Genomic DNA, 19,923 nt, shown 5'->3' on the forward strand with positions numbered 1-19,923 from the left:
GCAACAACGGTGGCACTGAGACGCCAAGCCTGATTGAGGACGTCTCCCTTTTCGGGGGATGTCCAGCAGTCTTTGATGGACATGCCCTTTGATGGCACTTGTCTCTTCGGAGACAAGGCGGACTCAGCGCTCGAGCGCTTTAAAGATTCCCGAACTATGGCTCGGCCCCTTGTCCTCGCAGCCACTCCTCACCCCCCTCAGTCCGCCTCTCGATCCTTTCAGGCCTACGGAAGGGGCACCCAACGGCATCCATTCCCACCGGGCCACCGACCAGTGTATGCTGTACTGCCCCTCCACGGACGCGGGTGCAGGATCCACCGAGCTCATGGATCAGGGAGTCAGCAGGTCACCCAGTCCACCCCCGCCCCTCCTCTGCCTCAAAACCTTCCTAGTCTGTTAGGACGTCAGGGACCAGTTGGCTGCAGAATTCGCCATCATCTGCCCCACTGGGAATCCATTACCACGGAGAGACTCCCTCCCCTTCAAGACTTTTCTTCCAGCCATGTCACCATCACTTGCTCACCTGCCGGAGGATCATTTGGCACTTCTCCGGGAGGAAGTCAAAGCTCTTCTGGCCAAAGGAGCCATAGACAGGGTCCCTGCACCAGAAGTAGGTTGTGGTTGCTATTCCCACTACTTTCTGGTGCCCAAAAAGGACAAGGGTCTTCGCCCTACCCTAGACCTCCGGTCCCTCCACCTCTTCCTCAAGAAGGAGAAGTTCAAGATGTTAACCCTGGTCAGGTCCTTTCTGCCCGAGACCCTGGAGACTGGATGGTTGCGTTTGACTTGCAGGATGCCTATTTCTATATTCCCGTCCTGCCGGCCCATAGACGTTACCTACGATTTGTGGTAGGTCACAAGCATTTTCAGTTCACTGTGCTCCCCTTTGTCCTTACTAGTGCCCCTCGGGTTTTCACAAAAGTGATGGTAGTGAGTGCAGCTCATCTGCGCAGGTTAGAGGGTCCAGCCTTCTCCTATTTCGACGACTGGGTGTTGAAGGCGGACACGCCCCATAAAGTTGTCTCCCACCTCCAGACTACAGTGAACCTCCTGCATTTGCTTGGGGTCACGATCAATGTGCCGACATCACACCTGGCTCCCTCTCAGGTGCTCCTTTTCATCGGAGCCGTTCTGGACACAGTGCAGTTTCAGGCTTAACATCCCGAGAAGCGAGTCCAGGATATTCGGGCTATGATACTGATGTTTCAGGCTCTTGCCTGGATTTTGGTGAGATTGTCTCTGAGGCTGCTGGGCCTCGTGGCCTCCTGCATCCTGCTGGTCCAACATGCCAGAGGGCATATGCAGGCTCTGCAGTGTGGCCTGAAGTTCCAGTGGGCACAGCATCAGGGGAATCTCTCCGACATGGTTCAGATCTCGGAGGGAACTGTGAAAGACCTGCAGTGGTGGTGGTCGAATCCAGATTGGGTCAATGGTAGATCCCTCTCCCTCCCCCAAACAAATCTCGCAGTAGTAACAGATGCATCACTCCTAGGGTGGGGCAGCCACATGGGAGAGGCAGAGATCAGAGGCCTCTGGTCTCCGGGGGAGTCCGGGCTCCACATGAACCTTTCGTAGTTCCGGGTGATCTGACTTGCATTGAAAGCATTCCTTCCCTCTCTCAAAGGGAAAGTGGTGCAGGTGTTCACCGACAACACAACCACCATGTGGTATTGCAACAAGCAGGGCAGAGTGGGGTCGTGGACCCTTTGTCAAGAGGCTCTTCGCTTCTGGACATGGCTGGAACGCCAGGGCATTTCCCTGGTGGTTCAACTTCTGGAAGGCTCTCTGAACGTCAGAGCAGAAGAACTCAGCCGTCGATGCGTAGTTATCACGAATGGCATCTCCATCCGGAGGTGGCGCAAGGTCTATTTTATCAGTGGGGAGAGCCTTGGTAAGATCTGTTCGTCTGGCAGAGAACGTGCAATGTCAACTGTTTTGCACATTGGAGTTTCCAAGGCGGCACTCACTCAGCAACCCTTTTCGTCACAAGTGGAACTCAGGCCTGCTATACGCCTTCCCGCCAATACCACTTCTGCCCAGAGTTCCTAAGAAGATCAGGCAAGACCGGGCCCAAATAATCTTTGTGGCTCCGGACTGGGCACGAAGAGTCTGCTATCTCGAGCTCTTGAGCATGGCCATCGGTCCTCAGATCAGACTACCCCTTCAGTGGATTTTCTGTCGCAGCTGCAGGGGATGGTTATCCACCCAAACCTGTCCAATCTCCGCCTCCTTGCGTGGGGATTGAGTGGCGATAGTTGACAGCTTTTGACCTTCCACCCGAAGTCTGTAATGTCATCTTGGCAGCCGGGCGTCCATCCACCAAAACGGTATACCCCTTACGTTGGAATATTTTTTTTGTCTTGGTGTATCAACAAATCTGTTGATCCCCTCTCTGCACCTCTCTCAGAGGTTCTCCGCTTTATTCTCTCTCTTGCCCAGCAGGGCTCTGCTCTGGGCACCCTAAATGGATATTTGTCTGCCATCTCTGCCTTCTTGCAGCAAACAGACCAACCTTTACTTTTCAAATCTCCCATTGTTGGGAGGTTTCTTAAAGGCCTCACTCATGTTTTCTCCCGTCCCGATCATCATGCCCCAGTGGGATTTGAACTTGGGCCTCACATACTTCATGTGCACCCATTTCGAGACACTCCACAACTGTCCTTAACGGCTGTTAACTCTTAAAACAGCTTTTTTGATTGCCATCACCCCTGCTCGCAGAGTAAGTGAGCTTTAGGCTCTTTCTTCGAAGCCACCATTCCTAGCAATGCATCCTGACAAAGTGGTGCTTCGTACCAGGGATTCCTTTCTTCCCAAAGTGGTAATGCCTTTTCATGTAGGCCAATCTATCACCTTGCCTACTTTTTACGCACCCTCAGATCCCTCTCATGAGGAGGAGAGACTCCACCAGCTGGATCCAAAAAGAGCGTTGGCGTTCTACCTAGATCGTACCAAAGATTTCTGGGTGGACGATCAACTCTTTGGGATATTTGGGTGCGAAGAAAGGGAAGGCGGTGCAGAAGAGGACCATCTCACGATGGGTAGTCCTCTGCATCAAGATGTGCTATGCTTTGGCGAAAAAGCAACCCCCTGAGGGGTGGTGCGCTCATTCAACCAGAGCAACTACCACAGCATTAGCAGGCGGAGTTCCAGTTCTGGATATCTGGCTGGCTGCAATGTGGGCATCTTTACAAACGTTCACCAAGCATTACTGCCTGGACAGTCAGGTCTGCATGACGGCTATTTTGGCCGTTCAGTCCTGCAGGACTTTTTAGTGTGATCTTAGTTCACAGCCCACCACCAGGGATGGTATTGCTCGGGTATCTATCCAGAAGTAAGGAATCTGCAACTAGAAGTCTCTATCAGATGTACAAGTTACCTACCTTTGGTAGCGATATACCTGGTAGAGACATATTCTAGTTGCAGATTACTTACTGACCTGCCCATCCTACCAGCACTGCAAACTGATTTCTAGGGACAGGTACTTCCCTCTAAGGGCCCTAGTTTTGGCGCACCATTCTTGGTGTTCTTCATGGTTCTGCGCTACTGCTGTGGAAAGTCGTGAAAAGAAACTGACGTCAGCATGCGCCTATATACGACCGCGATATCATCACAGCGACCACAATGCCAGCGACGCCCGCAGAGTCGACCTATGCTACCTTACGGCACGCAGGGGTACTACTCGAAGAAAAGTTCTCAGGATCCAGTCTGACGCCTGGGGAAATTCAAAGGTAAGGAATCTGCAACTAGAATATGTCTCTACCAGATATATTGTTACCGAAAGTAACTTGTACTTTAAAGCCCTCTTTTTCTTATTCCACTTTAGTGAGTGGGTTAATAATATTAGATCAGTTTTCTTTTTCAGTTTCATCTGCAGGTCAGAAGCATATTTGCAAGGACCACTATTTAGCTTCCTGGAATTGCGTTAAACTTTCTTATGCCTACTACCCCTCCTGGGGTTTAGGCCATCAACTAGGATTCTCCAGCCGTCTCTGTCTTGGGCTTTTCTTTCAGTCTGACTCCAGGTGTAACCCATCTCCTTGCTTTTAGCCTTGAGACTTTGGCACCAGGTGTTTCTTGGCCTTCCTCTTTTCCTTTTCCTTGAGGGTTCGAGGTCCTGGCTTGCCTGATGGTGTTTGATGGAAGCTTCCGGCGGATATGACCTATTCAGCCCCAACATCAGTGTCTTTTATTTTTATGGGAATTGCTTTATAACCCCCATCAATTATTTCCTGTAGAAGCATTGTGCATCTGAAGTCTAAGAGGAAATCTGTGAAGGAGTGTCTTACCTATTTATATTGCTGAAGTCAAAGAACTGGATAGGTTTGGGTTACCCTAGTGGTGAAGACTGCCCACAATCCAGAGTTGCTTGCTACTACTTAGGTCACGATTCTTAGGGTGAAAGGGTCCACAATATCTTCATTGCTTGTAGGCTCGTTTTTTTCTGCTAGTTCTTTACCACTCTTCTTCTACAAAGGATGACGAGAAGAGGAGACTTACAGTAACAGATTGGTCCTAAAAAAGTAGCACATTACTTTGCTCCAGGGTTCATGTTAAATAGTGCACCCTTTTATTTTTCTGTGCAATCTTTGTAAAGCCATTTGTAAATAACAAGATACTGATTCAGCTTTCATCCTATAATTCGTCAGTCTTTTTTTTAATATCAATCGAGTCAGAAATCAGCAGCCGATGTTGTAGCCTCACTGAGCGTGTAGTCAGAAAACGTTCTTTAAGCTAACACGAAATTAGGTTTAAATAAGCAAAAAGAGGTATTTCTTGGAGCCAGAGAATGAAAGGGTTAATACACATACTTTGTCAGTCAGGCAAAGAGACCTTATACCTCACAAGTGTCAAAGTGCCAATTAAACAGTGTAGTTTTGCCTACATTATACAATGCAATCATGTAAGCTTTGGGCTGTTCTTCTCAGTGATAGTTGATAAGTTATTAGCAGAGCCACAACCAAGGGTTTCCAGACCCCCTAAATTCTGTGCCAAATGCTCCAAATGCTTTGTTATCTGGGTGGACAATAGTCTACGTTGGTATCGTGATGGTGCAGGGCGTGGTAGACTAATTCTCCATCAGCAGCACTATTTCATCCTCTTATATCCTGCAACAATAGGTATTTCTTGGACCAGTCCTTCACTCGTAACCCATGTGTTTAATACTAGAGCCTAGAGTTGTTCCTGTGATATTTCCCATCACGGGCGCCTAGAAGCCCAGAACTGCACACCCACTAGGATTGCATCTTCCCCCAGACCCTGTAGCCTCACTAGTTCAATTTACCTTAGTAGAGCCAGCTGCCGCTACCACTTGAGCTCAGGGGTTGATTGTTTACATGTTTAGAAATGTACTGCATTTACGGCAAATAAGCACGGGTGATACATTCGTCCTAAACTAATCAAGGTATGTCTAGCACAGACAAGACACATGGGAGCAGGCAATTTCTATGGCTGTATCTGACCAGCTTCTTCAACGCTGGACTCTTTTAATCTATAGTTCACACTTTACAACAAAACCAGACGTCTGATTCCCCCTTCTTTCCTCCCATAACTCCCCACCCGCCAGTGGAATTGATGTTCCTATTAGCAGGAAGTATATGCAGATATTTTAAATACCCACATAGGAAGCCGTTCACATTCTGGATACCTGTGAAAATAAGAGTTCTAAATATTTGAGGTTGAACATTCATAAAAATCTTTACACCCTACGGTTTTAAAAATGTAAATAGTGACTTGAATATTTTTTGATATTTTTTTGAGGAAGAGTTAAAAAATAAACTGAAGTTCTGAAAAATGTTAATGTTTCACAAGAAATTGGAACTCATTAGCGTTCCATACAGTGAGAAGGGCGTGGCTGGACAAGCTGACTTGTATTGCCGAAGTGGAGAGAAGATGATTATTGTTTAGTTTAATGGTATGAGCTGTTCTATTTTTTTAATACCCTTTAACTTGTGATGTCACACTGTTGTCTACAATCATTGGCAGGAGAGGGCAGCAAAATGGCGGACTCCGGATGGCTTGATGGACGGTTTAACCACCAACGGTGTTCTGGTGATGCACCCCACTGGTGGATTTTCTGAAGACTCCTTGCCGGGCGTGTGGAGGGAGATATCCGTTTGTGGAAATGTGTACGCTTTGCGGGAAAGCCGGTCAGCTCAGCAGAGAGGAAAGCTGGTATGTAGCAGGGTATGGACAATCTGTAATGTTTGTCTTTGTTTACCTTTCCTCACTTTATTTGTGTGTTGAGTACATTTGGAGGTATTCATAATATGGTGTTATCTTGTTGAAGTCAGTCGTGAGAACGACATGTACTTTATTACTGAGAAAGGGTGAAAACAAACATTTTGAAAATAATTCTGACGTTGTGCAATGTTTATCTTCGTGCCCCAGCCTGAATTAATTGAAAATCTTCATACATATTTCATATTTAATGCCCGTCTGTCAGACATGATCAAAACCACATCATTTTTATGGCCACAGTTTGGGAAACGTCAGCAATTTAGGAAAAACGCATTTCTCTTACTTTATACGTTTGCTTTTCATGATATTGCAAACTGTGTCTACTGAACATCGATAGAAGCTCTTAGGGTTAAGGCTTTTTGATCCGAAGCCTCTGTTTCTATGGTTTATGTTTACCTATATTTGATGCCTGAGGACATTTTTCTGCTTTTTTCAGTTGTTTGTTCCTGCCTTTTTGTTGAGGTGTTCTCTTCTCCTACTCTCTATAGAGAGCGATGTCAGATTTTAGATACCTCTTCTAGGTTATCCCTGGTCTGGATGATACTCCCGTCTTGCCCACAAGAATCTTTGGAATTTCATGTGACAACAAAATTCCAAGAGAAATATCGGGGGTCAGGCAATGGGAAGAGAAAAACAGCAAACCTGGACCCTCCGGTTGGCAGGGACTTTCTTCTCCTGAGCTGTGGTGGTGTTTAAATGGTGTGAAGAGAATCGCTGTAATAGTAAGGAGTAATTTTAGCATGAAATTGCCATGAGCAGAGAAAAATCCCCAATAGTTAGTAACAGTACCTATTTGTAGTAACACCATAGCTTCAGACAGCATTCTTTGTACAGTAATATACATATATGCTTCAAATATTTGAAAAACCAATAATATCCTTCACTCAAGTGTCACAGAACCTGCCCGCATATAAATGCCTCGGACGGCTGCACCACCATGGTTGGTGGTGGGGGCTCCGACTGAGTCCCAGCACCTGGCCCCTTCTCCTTTCTGCCTGCTGGTGCAGGCCCCTTGCCCTTCCTGGCAGCAGCAGGGGATGGCTCACTGCCCTTCCTGGCAGCTGCTGGGGATGGCCCCTTGCCCTTCCTGGCAGCAGCTGGGGATTGCTCCTTGCCCTTCCTGGCAGCAGCTGGGGATTGCTCCTTGCCCTTCCTGGCAGCAGCTGTGGGTGGCACCTTGACCTTCATGGCAGCAGCTGGGGAGGGCTCCTTGCTCTTCCTGGCAGCACTTGGGGCAGGCACCCTTTCCGTGTGGCTGCCTGGTGCCCGGGATCCTTTCCCACCACGAATTGCTGTTGACACTACTGGGCCCATGGACTGGGTGGCTGAGGTGCTTGCCTGGGTTTTAGCCACCCTGGCCAGACGTCAATGACAGGGGGAGGGGTAGGAAAGAGGTCAATGGTGGAGAGGAAAAGCTTTTTAGGGGCATTGGGGCAGGAAGAGGGAGAATGTTTGGGAGTGGAGGAAGAGGGAGTGGTTGTAAGAGGTGTCAGTCTGCTGTGTTTGGGTGCAGGTGTATGGGCTGGATGCTGTTGTGAGGTGGATGGGTGTTGGGTGTCTGAGTGCTTGTGTACTTTGGGAGGGGGTGCACAGACAGTGGGAGAGGACACAGGCGACGTGTGCATGTCTGTTGGAGTGGAGTCTGCCAGTGAGGTGTGTGTTCTGATAGGTGTACTGGTGATGGCAGTAGTGGATGAGGATGTAGTGCATGCAGGTGTGAGTGTAGACGCAACTGGGAGGGAGGTGGAGGAGGAGGATGATGGGGAGACAGTGGAGGCAGTGGATGTTGGTATGTCCCCATCGGGATGGTGTTTGTGTGAGTGCCTGTGGGATGAAGTGTGGTGCTTGTGTTTGCCTGTGCCACTCTTGTGTGTTGTCTTGTGTGCATGCTCTTCTGGCTGTGTGCTTGGGATAGGTTGGGGGTTGAGGGGAATGGGATTGGGTAGAGGAAGTTGGAGGGGGTAGGGTGGAAACAGGGACAATGGCAGCCATCAGAGAGGAGGCCAGAGCCTGGATTGATCTCTGTTGGGCCGTCAAGCCAGTGTGAATGTCCTCCAGAAATGCATTGGTCTGTGGCATTTGGGCTCCGAACCCCTGAACGGCATTCACAATGGTTGACTGCCCAACAGAGATGAATCTCAGGATCAATAACCTCCTCACTCAGGACAGCAGGGCTAACTGGGGCAGGGCCTGAGGTGCCTGGGGCGAAGTAGATGGCCACCCTCCTGGGTGAGCGGGCACGGGCAAATTGCTGAGGGGCTGCTGGGAGCGTGGTGCTGGTACGGGGGTGGCAGCTGTACCTGAGGCTGGGGTGGACACAGAGGCGCCCGCCACCACCAGGGAGCTTCCATCGGAGGAGGTATCTGTGGCCGAACTGCCCCTCCAGTCTCTGCCATGGTGCTCCCCTCGCCCTCCGTCCCACTGGTGCCCTCACCGTCAGTGGACTCTGCCTCCTGGATCCTGTGGGATGCAGCTCCCTCTGTCGCCGGTGCCTCTGCTGCTCTGCCAGATAATGCTAATGCACATAAGGACAGGATGACAAAACAAAAAGAGGGGGAGAGACAAAGGATACACTTGGTCAATGGCTGCACCTACACCACCGTTGGTGTACACAGCACCCTCACACACAGGGAACAGCCCTACGCACTATGCAATGCACTACCAGTCACAATGCTAGTCACCAGGGCATGGGGAGGGACACATACCACTAACTGCAGCATACCTGGGACCCACACAGCCCTGCCCAGTAGTTGATGCCTACTAGTTAGTTTGGAGGACTATCACATCAGAACTCTGCCCAACATGGGACCTACTCTGCAGTGTCAGGCCTGCCCTAGGGGCACCCACAGATACACATCCCCCACCTGGATACCACCCCACCATGCATATGTAGTAATGATGGTCACTGTACTCACCCCCTTGTGGCTGGTGTGATGCCCTCAAGCGCCCATCCAGCTCCGGATAGGCCACCACCAGTATGCAGGCCATCAGCGGGGTCAGGGTTCGACGGCACCCCTTCCTCGTCTGGAGGCTATCCCCAGCTGGCCCTCCGCCGTCTTCCGTAGCCAGCGTCTCAGGTCCCCCCATTGTTTCCGACAGTGGCTGCTCTGCCTGCCGTAGACTCCCAGGATCCGCACATCCTTGGGGATGGCACACCGAATACCCTTCTTTTGATGGGCGCTGACCTGCAGAGGAAATACACACAGGGAAAGGCATTAGTCAGACCATCCTGCCTGTTACAGTCATATCCCACCAAACCCGTTCCCAACCCCATTTGCACAGACATGGCCCAGCACACAAGCTACAGGCCGCCCAGGGCCCCTCCACCAACCCCCCCACACACACACACCACTCCCTGCATTCATGCCCCATGCATCGTGCTCACAGTGTACTCACCTGTTGGTCTGGAGGCCCATACAGAAGTCCATATTGGGGTAGGACCCCATCCACTAGTCTCTCCAACTCCGCTGAGGTGAAGGCAGGGGCCCTTTCCCCAAGTCACACGGGCCATGGTAGGTTCCAGACACAGGCCACAGCAGCACATGCAGTGTAGGTCCTCTCCTGTTGAAGGTCAGGTAGCAAGTGAGTGAACAGATAGAAAATAGTGGTCACGTCCGCTGTGGTGCGTACCGTCACCGCCGGCGTACATCACCATTGCCCACTGTATCCCATAGGGCCCAATATAAACTAATGAGGAGTTGCACGGCGGTTCTCGACCGCCTCCTGCAACGGGCACAACGTCAGCGGAATTACCTCATTTCCACATGTCCCTCCATACAGGACAGGCGGGTGCCATTTCAGGGGGGGTGCAGGCCATGGCTCCTAACTGCGTCACAGTACACATATGCACCATTTGGACCTCTCCAACAAAATATTGTTACAATCACAACATCCATTGAAGTGTAGTGGTTGGAAATAAGAGATATTTTGGCCCATAGATTGCAATTGCTGCGGATGAACAGGAATTGGAGACATATCCCCGTGTACAGACCCCAGGTGGACTTGGCAACAATGGAGGACAGGCACATTATCCTCACCTATAGACTGGACAGGGCCACAATCACAGAGCTGTGTGCCCAATTGGAGCCTGACCTGATATCTACTATCCGTCACCCCACTGGGATCCCCCCTTTTGTACAAGTGCTATCTGTGTTCCATTTCCTGGCAACTAGCTCCTTCCAAGTGACAGTGGGCTTGGCAGCAGGAATGTCTCAGCCAATGTTCTCAATAGTGCTGACCAGAGTGTTTTCTGCCCTGAATAAACACATGTGCAACTACATCGTATTCCCCAAGGTGGAGGATTTGACCACAGTGAAAGCTGATTCCTATGCAATGGGACATATCCCCAACATTACTGGGGCAATTGATGGTACACATATTGCATTTGTCCCCCCGGTGAAATGAACAGGTGTTCAGAAATCGAAAGAGCTTTCACTCCATGAATGTGCAGATGGTGTGCCTGGACCAGTACATCTCCCACGTCAATGCAAAATATCCTCGGTCTGTACATGATTCCTTTATCCTGAGAAATAGCAGCATCCCATATGTGATGGCTCAACTCCAGAGGCACAGGGTGTGGCTAATAGGTGAACCCTGGTTCCCACCCAGTGGATGTTGGTGTATTGGTATGGTGCGGGCCCTAAGGGCTAGTGTGTAGCTAACAGTTGTCCCTCGATATTTGCAGGTGACTCTGGTTACCCCAACCTCTCATGGCTACTGACCCCTGTGAGGAATCCCAGGACAAGGGCAGAGGAACGTTACAATGAGGCACATGGGCGAACAAGAAGAATTATAGAGAGGACCTTTGGCCTCCTGAAGGCCAGGTTTCGTTACCTCCATCTAACAGGTGGATCCCTGTACTACTCACCCAAGAAGGTCTGCCAGATCATCGTGGCATGCTGTATGTTATACAACCTTGCCTTTCGTCGCCAGGTCCCTTTTTTGCAGGAGGATGAGGCTGGAGATGGCAGTGTGGCAACAGTGTACCCTGTGGACAGTGAGGATGAGGAGGCAGAGGATGAGAATGAGGACAACAGAAGTGCAATGGTTCATCAATACTTCAAATGACACACAGGTAAGATAGTGTAACTTCACATTTAATTGACAGTTTTGTGTTTGACATTGTCACTGGCAGGCTGATTTTCCCACTTCTATTGCCACTCACTGTACCCTTTGGCATCTCTATTTGCAGATACTGGTACCCCACTATCGCTCCTGGTGTGTTGACTGCAGCCAACTACAGGTCATTCCTATGTATACATTACTGTACAGTTGAATTGCAATGTTTAAACCTTGTTAAACAAATACATATTTAAATCATGTGACATACTCCATATTTGTATTTTTTCAAAGGGTGTTTATTTAAGTGCTAAGAAGTAGAGGGGGGTGTGCAATGGGATAGGGTGATGGTGGAGGAAAGTCCAAGATAGAGTCCAGTCTATTTGTATCACAGGTGCATTGTCCAAGGGGGCATAGGAAGGGGAGCAATGGCAGTTCAAGGTGGACAGGGTAGCAGGGTGGGACACAAGGGTGACAATCAGGAGTCTCGTTTCCTGGCGGGGGTCTTGGCAATAGTCTCTGGCTTCTGCCTGGATGGCAGGGAATGTTTGTGGGGTGGTTCTCCTTCTGCAGGGGGAGGGGTGCTGGTGGCCTGTTGGTCCTGTGGCAGGGCCTCCTGTCCACTAGCGGCAGCAGAGGTGGAGGGCTGTTCATCGGTTTGGCTAGTGGCAGGGGCCAGGTGGGGTGCCACTGCCTCCCTCATAATGTTGGCCATGTCTGCCAGCATCCCTGCAATGGTGACCAGGGTGGTCTTGATATCCTTCAAGTCCTCCCTGATCCCCAGGTACTGTCCCTCCGGCAGCCGCATGTTCTGCAACTTATCTGGCCCAACGTATCCTGGGAATGTTGGTATGCTCCCAGGATCGCAGTGAGTGCCTCCTGGCGAGTCGGTTCCCTTGGCCTGTCCTCCCCTTGTCGCACAGCAGTCCTCCCAGCTTCACTGTTGTCCTGTGCCTCTGTCCCCTGAACCATGTGCCCACTGCCACTGACCCCAGGTCTCTGATCGTCCTGTAATTGTGAGGTGGCCTGGGGTCCCTGTAGTGGTGGACACACTGCTGATTGATGTGTCCTGGGGACAGAGGTATGGGCCCGCTGGGTGGGTGCTATGGTGGTGTTTCCTGAGGTGGGAGGCTTCCTGGGTGCTGTGGTGGTGTTTCCTGAGGGGGGAGGCTCTGTGGTGGTGTGAGAGTGTGCCTATGTAACCGACTGTCCAGAGATCCCTGATGGGCCAGGTTGGTCATCCAGATCCAGGTGAGCAGAGCTGCTGTCATCACTGTGGGCCTCTTCTGGGGGGGGCTGGATGTTGCTGGCACCTCTTCTCAGGTGACATTGGCTGGGGGACCTGTGGGGATGTAAATGCAGTGTTATTGTTTCTGCTTGTGACATGTGCATGGGTGTGTTACCCTCTATGGTTGTTGTTGCCCTGGCAGATTAGCCTTTGTGTGAGTTGCTATTTGGTGGGCTAGGTGATTCTCTCCAGTGTGCATGCAGTGGTGATAGGTGTCCATGCAGGTCTGTCAGGGGTGTCCATGCATTGGTGTTACATGCAGGGCTTGGTGTTGGGTTGAGTGGGTTGTGATGGTGGGGTATGTGGGAAGTGGTGATGTGATGGGAGTGAGGGTAAGGGTGTGGGTTTGTGATGGCATGCAGGTAGGGGAAGTGTTAGTTATGGAGATTTGACTTACCAGAGCCCAGTCCTCCTCCTACTCCTGCCAGGCCCTCAGGATGCATGATTGCCAAGACTTGCTCCTCCCATGTTGTTAGTTGTGGGGGAGCAGGTGGGGGTCCACCGCCAGTCCTCTGTACAGCTAGTTGGGGTCTTGCTGTTGTGGAACGCACCTTCCCGCGTAGGTCGTTCCACCTCTTCCTGATGTCATTCCTTGTTCTGGGGTGCTGTCCCATGGCGTTGACCCTATCCACGATTCTCCGCCCTAGCTCCATCTTCCTAGCAATGGATGTCTGGTGCACCTGTGACCCAAATAGCTGTAGCTCTACCCGGATGATTTCCTCCACCATGACCCTTAGCTCCTCCTCAGAGAACCTGGGGTGTTGTTGTGGTGCCATGGGTGTAGTGTGAGTGGTTTGGGTGGGGTGTGTGGGGTGATGTGTTTGGGTGTGTGATGTAAGGTGCGTGACTGGTGTATGGGCGATGGTATGATGTGGCTCTGGTTGTGTGGGTGCTCTTGCTGTATCTCTCTCTGGTGGCAATTCTTTCTAGTCGTAGAGGGATGTGGGTATTGTTGGTGTGTGTTTTATAGTGGTATGTGGGTGTGGTGTGTGTATGTGTGTGTCAGGTGTGTGTAGTTTGAATTGTCCAATGTGGGGGTGTTGTGTTAGGTTGTGTGTATTTTGAGTGCGGAGGTATGAACCGCCAGTGGTTTACCACCATTGAATGTCCGCCGCTGTGATTTATGGGTCATAATGTTGTGGGCGTAGTTCTGTTGGCGTAACGATGTGGGTTTTGATACCGCCACTTTATCACTGACCTTTAGGCTGGCAGACTTATGTGTGTATAGTGACGGATTGGTTTGTGTGTGTCATAATATGGTTGGCGGTTATCCGCCGTGGTATGTTGGCGGCAGTCGGCATGGCGGTAAGCAGAACTTACCGCCAATGTCATAATGAGGGCCTAAGTTTGTCTGTGTGTTTACATGTGAATGTAGATCTCTTAGTCCAGGGAAGCCGCTGGCAGTCCTACAATGACCATCCTAATACAGTTTGGTCCATGAGAACCCACATTTTAATAATTTCAGTGTTGAACCCTTCTCCTAATATCGTCAACTGGGCTGCCTGATAAGTTAGGAAGTAAAAAGCCTTCCAGGAACTTCTCCTCTGAAGGAGCATATCAGGCATTGAAGGTATTTTCATTTTCCAGACAAACTTAGATCTCAGTGCAGGGAGGCTATGAGATAATTTCCATTCCACAGGTATTGTTAGGGCTTGGAACAAATATAAAAATAAGGACATCACATTTATTTTGACATTGTCGATCTTTGTCAACCAGGACGGAATCAGAGGGATGTCTGTCTACCAAGATCATCCCTTACAGCGGAATGTAAAGGTGGGAATTATGGCCTGTGTATAGATTGAGTGTCCCGCCAGTGCCACTGCAATAAGCTACTTTAGAACCTCATACTTTCTCAAATTCATTTTAAAACCAGACACTACAGTAAACACCTTAAAATGTTATGGCTAGGAGCAGATTTATCAGGGAGCATAATCCAACAATATATCAGCAGAAAAAAACAAATGTCTTGAGCAAAGAGATAGTTGCATCTCTTACAAAGGTATCCTGTGGATCGTTTTGCCTCCCTTTTTTGCTTGCCAGTGGACCGATGCTTAACATGAACAAAACAGAAAACTAGAGGAAATCCTGCTTAATGCCTCTACTAAGAGTAAACAGTTAAGAAGTATGACCATTAGTATGGATTCTAGCCCAGGGATCACTATAGATAGCCAAAAGCCAAGCCACAAGCATAGATATAAAACTAATTGTGGAAATTCCAGAGTCAAGAAAGTACAATCCATCCTTTCAAGGGCCTTCTTGGCATGCAAAAACACAAACCTTTCTCTTCTCTACTTTGAAAAAAGGTCAGTTTTTTGCAAGCAGATATAAGAGAAGTAGTGAAAAGAGAGCAAGAAACAGAGGAAGTAGAAGAGCTCCTCAAAGATGACATAAGCGCAGTACAGACAAGGTCAGGTATTTCCTGAAAATTATGCCTTTATGCAAGAATTGACGATGCAAAGGGTACATCTTCCTAGAATTTCCAGAATGGGCTTAAAATCCCTGTACTGAAATGTTCCAGGAAGAATGGATATTTAATATGCTGAAGCCAAGAGGACCATCTTCATCTATTTGCAATTAAAATTGCCCAATGGAAAGGAGTGCTTCCTATGAGACCAGGGGTTCCACCAACAGCTGTTATAGTCAAACTATTGAACTTTATGACAGAGACTTAGGGCTTGATTTAGATTTCAGTGGACGGGTTACTCCGTCACAACAGTGACGAATAGCCTGTCCTCAGAAATCTAAATCCCGGAGGATATCAGGAGATTTAGATTTCTGCTGATGGGCTATCCGACACAGTTGTGATAGAGAAACCCGTTCGTCAAAATTTAAATCAGGTCCTCAGTTTTGCAGCACAGAAGGAAAGTAGGTGAAGTCAGATTTGGGAAATATAATATCATGATGTTTCCATACTTTATGCACTGAGTGCAAAAGATGCAGATGTCTTTTCAAATTGTTGTACAAAGATTATGAGCACCTATTTCAAGTATATGCTGATTTACAGTCCCAAACTTATAAGGATACATGAAGGAAAATGCACATCATCACAGACCTGGCTGTGTTTGGAAAGGGCTTGAAATGTGGAACAAATCAAAATGAAATATAATTGGAAACAGCACCTTTGGAACATCCAGAAGTACTCAGAGAAGGTATGATGCAGCAAGTGCTGCTGAAATAGCAGCTACAGCTGGAGGCATTCGGAATATACAGAGACTCGTGGTAATGGAAGATGGAACACTGATTGCAGAAAAATGTGTAGTCGGGCAATTTCCCTGATAAAAACACTTCAAAATGAACTAAATACGATGCTAAAAGGTGAACATAATGTAATGTTAAAATTACCATGTAAGTGCGGTTTGAAAATTATAAGTAGAATTTGTTAATAACTACAAATTCTGGGCCTGATTCACACAGGTAACTTATACTTTGGAGTAAGTTTACATTTTTGACAAACTTTTTGGTGTTGACAAACTGCACTTTTGTAGTAACTTAAACCTTTTTTAGTATGTCTCTACCGCCGTTATTTTCTGTGGGAGGGTATTGCAGTACCAGTGGCTGGCCATGTGTAGTGCTGGATGTGATACAAAAGTGCAGTTGTGAATACTGAAAAATAGTAAACTTACTCAAAATACTCAAAGGTGTAGTTACTCCAAAAGTGCAGTTTGTGAACAGCACATGCTCATCGACTTTGCCACGTTGTTCCAAGTCATCGGACAAGGCACAGCAACGATGTCACGAATATAAGCCTCACTCTCACAAGTCGCCTGCGGAGCCTCAGCCTAGGTCCGCTTGGCACCTCCCTGAATTTACTGGAGTTGGCGCTACCCACACTCAACTTAAAGATTTCTCAGAGGCCATGCACCTCATTTTTTGGCCGCCAGACCCTTCTGTAGCTCCCTCAAGCCCCATGAGCTACCACTGACAGGTTCGCCTTGAACGCCTGTCAGATCCTCGGGATCCATACCTGGACTACATTCGGTTACAAATCCACAACCTTACGTGTGTTCGGTCCAGTGGCACCGTATTTTGCGCCATCAAACCCATAGCCATTCCTGACTGATACGCAGCTGGACTGGCATTGTCTGATATCGACTCTGGCGCCGACCTGGCCATGATCTTCCACCTCTTTTTCCTGACAGGCCCAGTGAGGAATATGACTGGGGTGGATCTGAGGGTCCTTACAACTACCCTAATGCTCTTGAAGAACCTTTGGACGAAGACAACTGGTATGAGCATCTGGCTCATCCCACTGGTCTGGACACCTCACCAGACTCTGGCCTGGTCACTCCTAATATGGCTACAGAAGAAGGGTCCTCTTTTGCTATGGTGGTATGGAGGTTAGATGCGGTCTTTCACCTCTACTACCCTTGGTGGATGTCCAGACTGTTGTCTTCATGGAGGTGCTTCAGCATGGGGTGGCCCTCACAAAACCCCTTCTGCCCTTTAATGAAGCCCTCTCTTACGTACTGATCGCACCTGGGCCAAGCCCTGGACGGGCACTCCTGTGTATAGGATAATCACATGCTGCCACCACCCTGCTCCTGGGGAGCCAGCTTTCCTCACCCAGCTCCCCACCTCTGAGAGGCTGGAGGTGCAGGCCTCTACCTCCAATGTTAACCACCAGCGTGTTCCCATACTCACCCGAATAGGGAATCCAAAAGGCTAGATACCTTCAGGATGAGGATTTGGTCTTCCACCAGCCTTGCACTGTGGTGGGTAAACACCCTGTACGTCTTGGGCTGATATAGCCAAACATTGTGAGACCCTGTTGCACAAATGCCACCCATAGTTTCAGCAGACGCCTGAACTATCCTGACCCATGGCAGGGATGCAGCCAAGTTCACCATTGAGTGTGGGCTGGACTCGACAGACTCAGTGGGCAGGGTTATTACTTCATCAATGGTGCTCTGTGGCCATGAGATCAACTTTGTCGGGGTGTCCAGGCATTCCATCTGGACATGCCCTTCGACTGCACTCACCTGTTCAGCAACAAAGCCAATATGACCCTTTAAGGAGAGTAGGGTCACCGCCTAGTTATTGGGGCTCACCAGTGCCCCGCATCAGTCGCACTATTTCCTTCTCGCTCCTTCCATGGCTATGGTATCAGTCACGTCCTTTCCAACCAAGCCAACAGGCTTCCCATCCCTTTAATAGCCACAGACATGGCTCCCGAAAGTCCTGTAGGACTCAAAGACAGAGATCTGCCCAGTCTGCCACCCCGACAGCCACTGCCTCCAAGCCTCTTTAGTGTGCCCTCACACTAGCACCATCTGCCCCAGTGGCACGCCATAACTTCAGACAAGTGCGTGCTTCAGAATATCCAGCGGGGTTACACCCTTTCATTTACAGAAATCCCGATGCCCCTGCCACGTCCTCAAATCTGCTGACGGAGCACCACCTCTCCTTATTACATCATGAAGTGTAGGCTCTTTTTGTCCAAAGGAGTCACCGAGAGGGTGCAACCATCTGAGGTAGTTTGAGGTTGTTATTCACACTACTTTCCCGTGCCCAGGATGAGAGAGGCCTCCGCCCTATCCTAGACCTGCGCCTTCTCAGTGCCTTTCTGAGGAAGGAGAAATTCAAGATGCTAACGCTTCCTCAGGTCTTGTCTGTGCTCGGGCCTGGAGACTGGTTGGTAGTGCTGGACCTGCAGGACACCTATTTTCATAGTCTCGTCCTGCAGACGGATCGGGGTTGCCTGCAGTCCAATGTTGGGCCAGCAACATTTCCAGTTTGCAGTACTCCGTTTTGGTCTCACCAATGCCTCTCGTGTGTTCACCAAGGGGGTGCTGGTAGTTGCAGCATATTTGTCAAATTCTTGGGTCCCAGTCTACCCCTTCCATGACGACTGGCTGCTGAAGGTAGGCTTGCCCCAGGCAGTTATCACCCACCTCCAAACTGCAGCGGACCTTTTGCATTCAATGGGGTTAACTATCAACATGCCGAAGTCACACATGATGCGCCTTCGACGCTCCATTTCATAGGAGCCATTCAGTGCCTATCCTCCAGAGCAAATTTTGGGTTATGATCCTAATTTTCAATCTCAGTCCTGAATTTCGATGACACTGATTCTGAGACTGCTGAGTCTGATGGCCTCTTCCGTCCTACTGGTAAAGTACGCTCGCTGGCATATGAGGGCTCTCTGCAGTGGGATGCAAAGTCCCAATGGGCTTATCACCAGGGGAATCTCTCCAACCTGGTCCAGATTTCAAAAGAGAAGGAGACTACAAAGGATCTGCAGTGGTGGATATTGGGCTGAGTTTGGATCCATGTTAGAACTCTCTACCTTCCCCACCTAGAGCTGACAGTGCTGATCAGTGCATCACTTCTTGGCTAGGGTGACCAGCTGAGAGAGGTGGAGAGCTGAAGCCTCTGGGCTCCGGAAGAGACTCTGCTCTACATCAGTCTTCTGGACTGAGGGCAATACACTTGGCATTGAAAGCTTTCCTGTTCCTTTGAAAGGGCAGCTGGTCCAAGTGTTCAAGGACAACCATGATGCGGTACTGTAGCAAGCAGGGCGGAGTGGGGTCGTGGACTTTTTGCCATGAGGCTGTGCACCTCTGGACATGGCTGGAATGTCAGGATATTTTCCTGATCGTGCAGCACCTAGTGGGAGCTCTAAATGTCAAGGCAGACAAACTCAGCCATTGATGCCTCATGGACCACGAATAGAGGCTGCATCTGGAGGTGGCTTAAGGCCTCTTTCAGGACTGGGGAGAACCTTGGCTTAATTTATTCTCCATGACCGAGAACCTGCAGTTTCAGCACCACTGTGCACTGGAGTTTCTAAAGTGGATCTAACTCGGGACGCATTCCCACTAGACTAGGATACAGGACTCCTATGCTTTCTTTCAGCCATATTGGCTTTCTTGCAGTTGCTGGATCAACCCTCGCTGTCCAAGTTACTAAGGGAATGTTTCCTGAAAGTTTCAACAAGTTTCCTCCCAAGCCTTTTATGATAGCCCAGTCAAATTTTAATTTGGTTTTGATCTTCCTGATGTGTTTCCCCTTCAGATTCATTCATAGTGTCCTCTCAAACTCCTGCCACTCAAGACAATTTTCTTGGTGGTCACACTTCAACCAGGAAGGTCAGCAAGTTACAAGCTCTTTTCAACCTCCATACACCAGCTTCTTCACAGATAAACTGGTTTTCCATACCTGTGCCTTTCTCTCGCTGAAGGTGGTGACACCTTTCATGTCGGCCAAAGCATTACACTGCCACCATTTTTCGTTCCACCACACCCATCCAAGAAGGATGAGAAACTCCACCATTTGGATCCGAAAAATGTGTGTTGTTCTGTCTCAATTGCACCAAAGGACATCGGGTAGAAGATTAGCTC

The 19,923-nt window shown here is 49.2% G+C and overlaps 1 protein-coding gene across 3 annotated transcripts in view; it reads left to right on the plus strand.

Annotated features, from left to right (window-relative positions):
- PELI3 (pellino E3 ubiquitin protein ligase family member 3) overlaps positions 1-19,923 on the plus strand; it is a 243,360-nt gene that overhangs the window by 217,841 nt on the left and 5,596 nt on the right. For all 3 annotated transcript variants that reach the window (XM_069207963.1, XM_069207964.1, XM_069207965.1), the window contains exon 6: positions 5,983-6,171. In XM_069207963.1, the coding sequence (XP_069064064.1) occupies positions 5,983-6,171 (189 nt within the window). The remainder of the gene's footprint in view (positions 1-5,982; positions 6,172-19,923) is intronic.

Source organism: Pleurodeles waltl, chromosome 9, assembly GCF_031143425.1.
Source record: "Pleurodeles waltl isolate 20211129_DDA chromosome 9, aPleWal1.hap1.20221129, whole genome shotgun sequence".
In the NCBI taxonomy this organism is placed as follows: Eukaryota; Metazoa; Chordata; class Amphibia; order Caudata; family Salamandridae; genus Pleurodeles; species Pleurodeles waltl.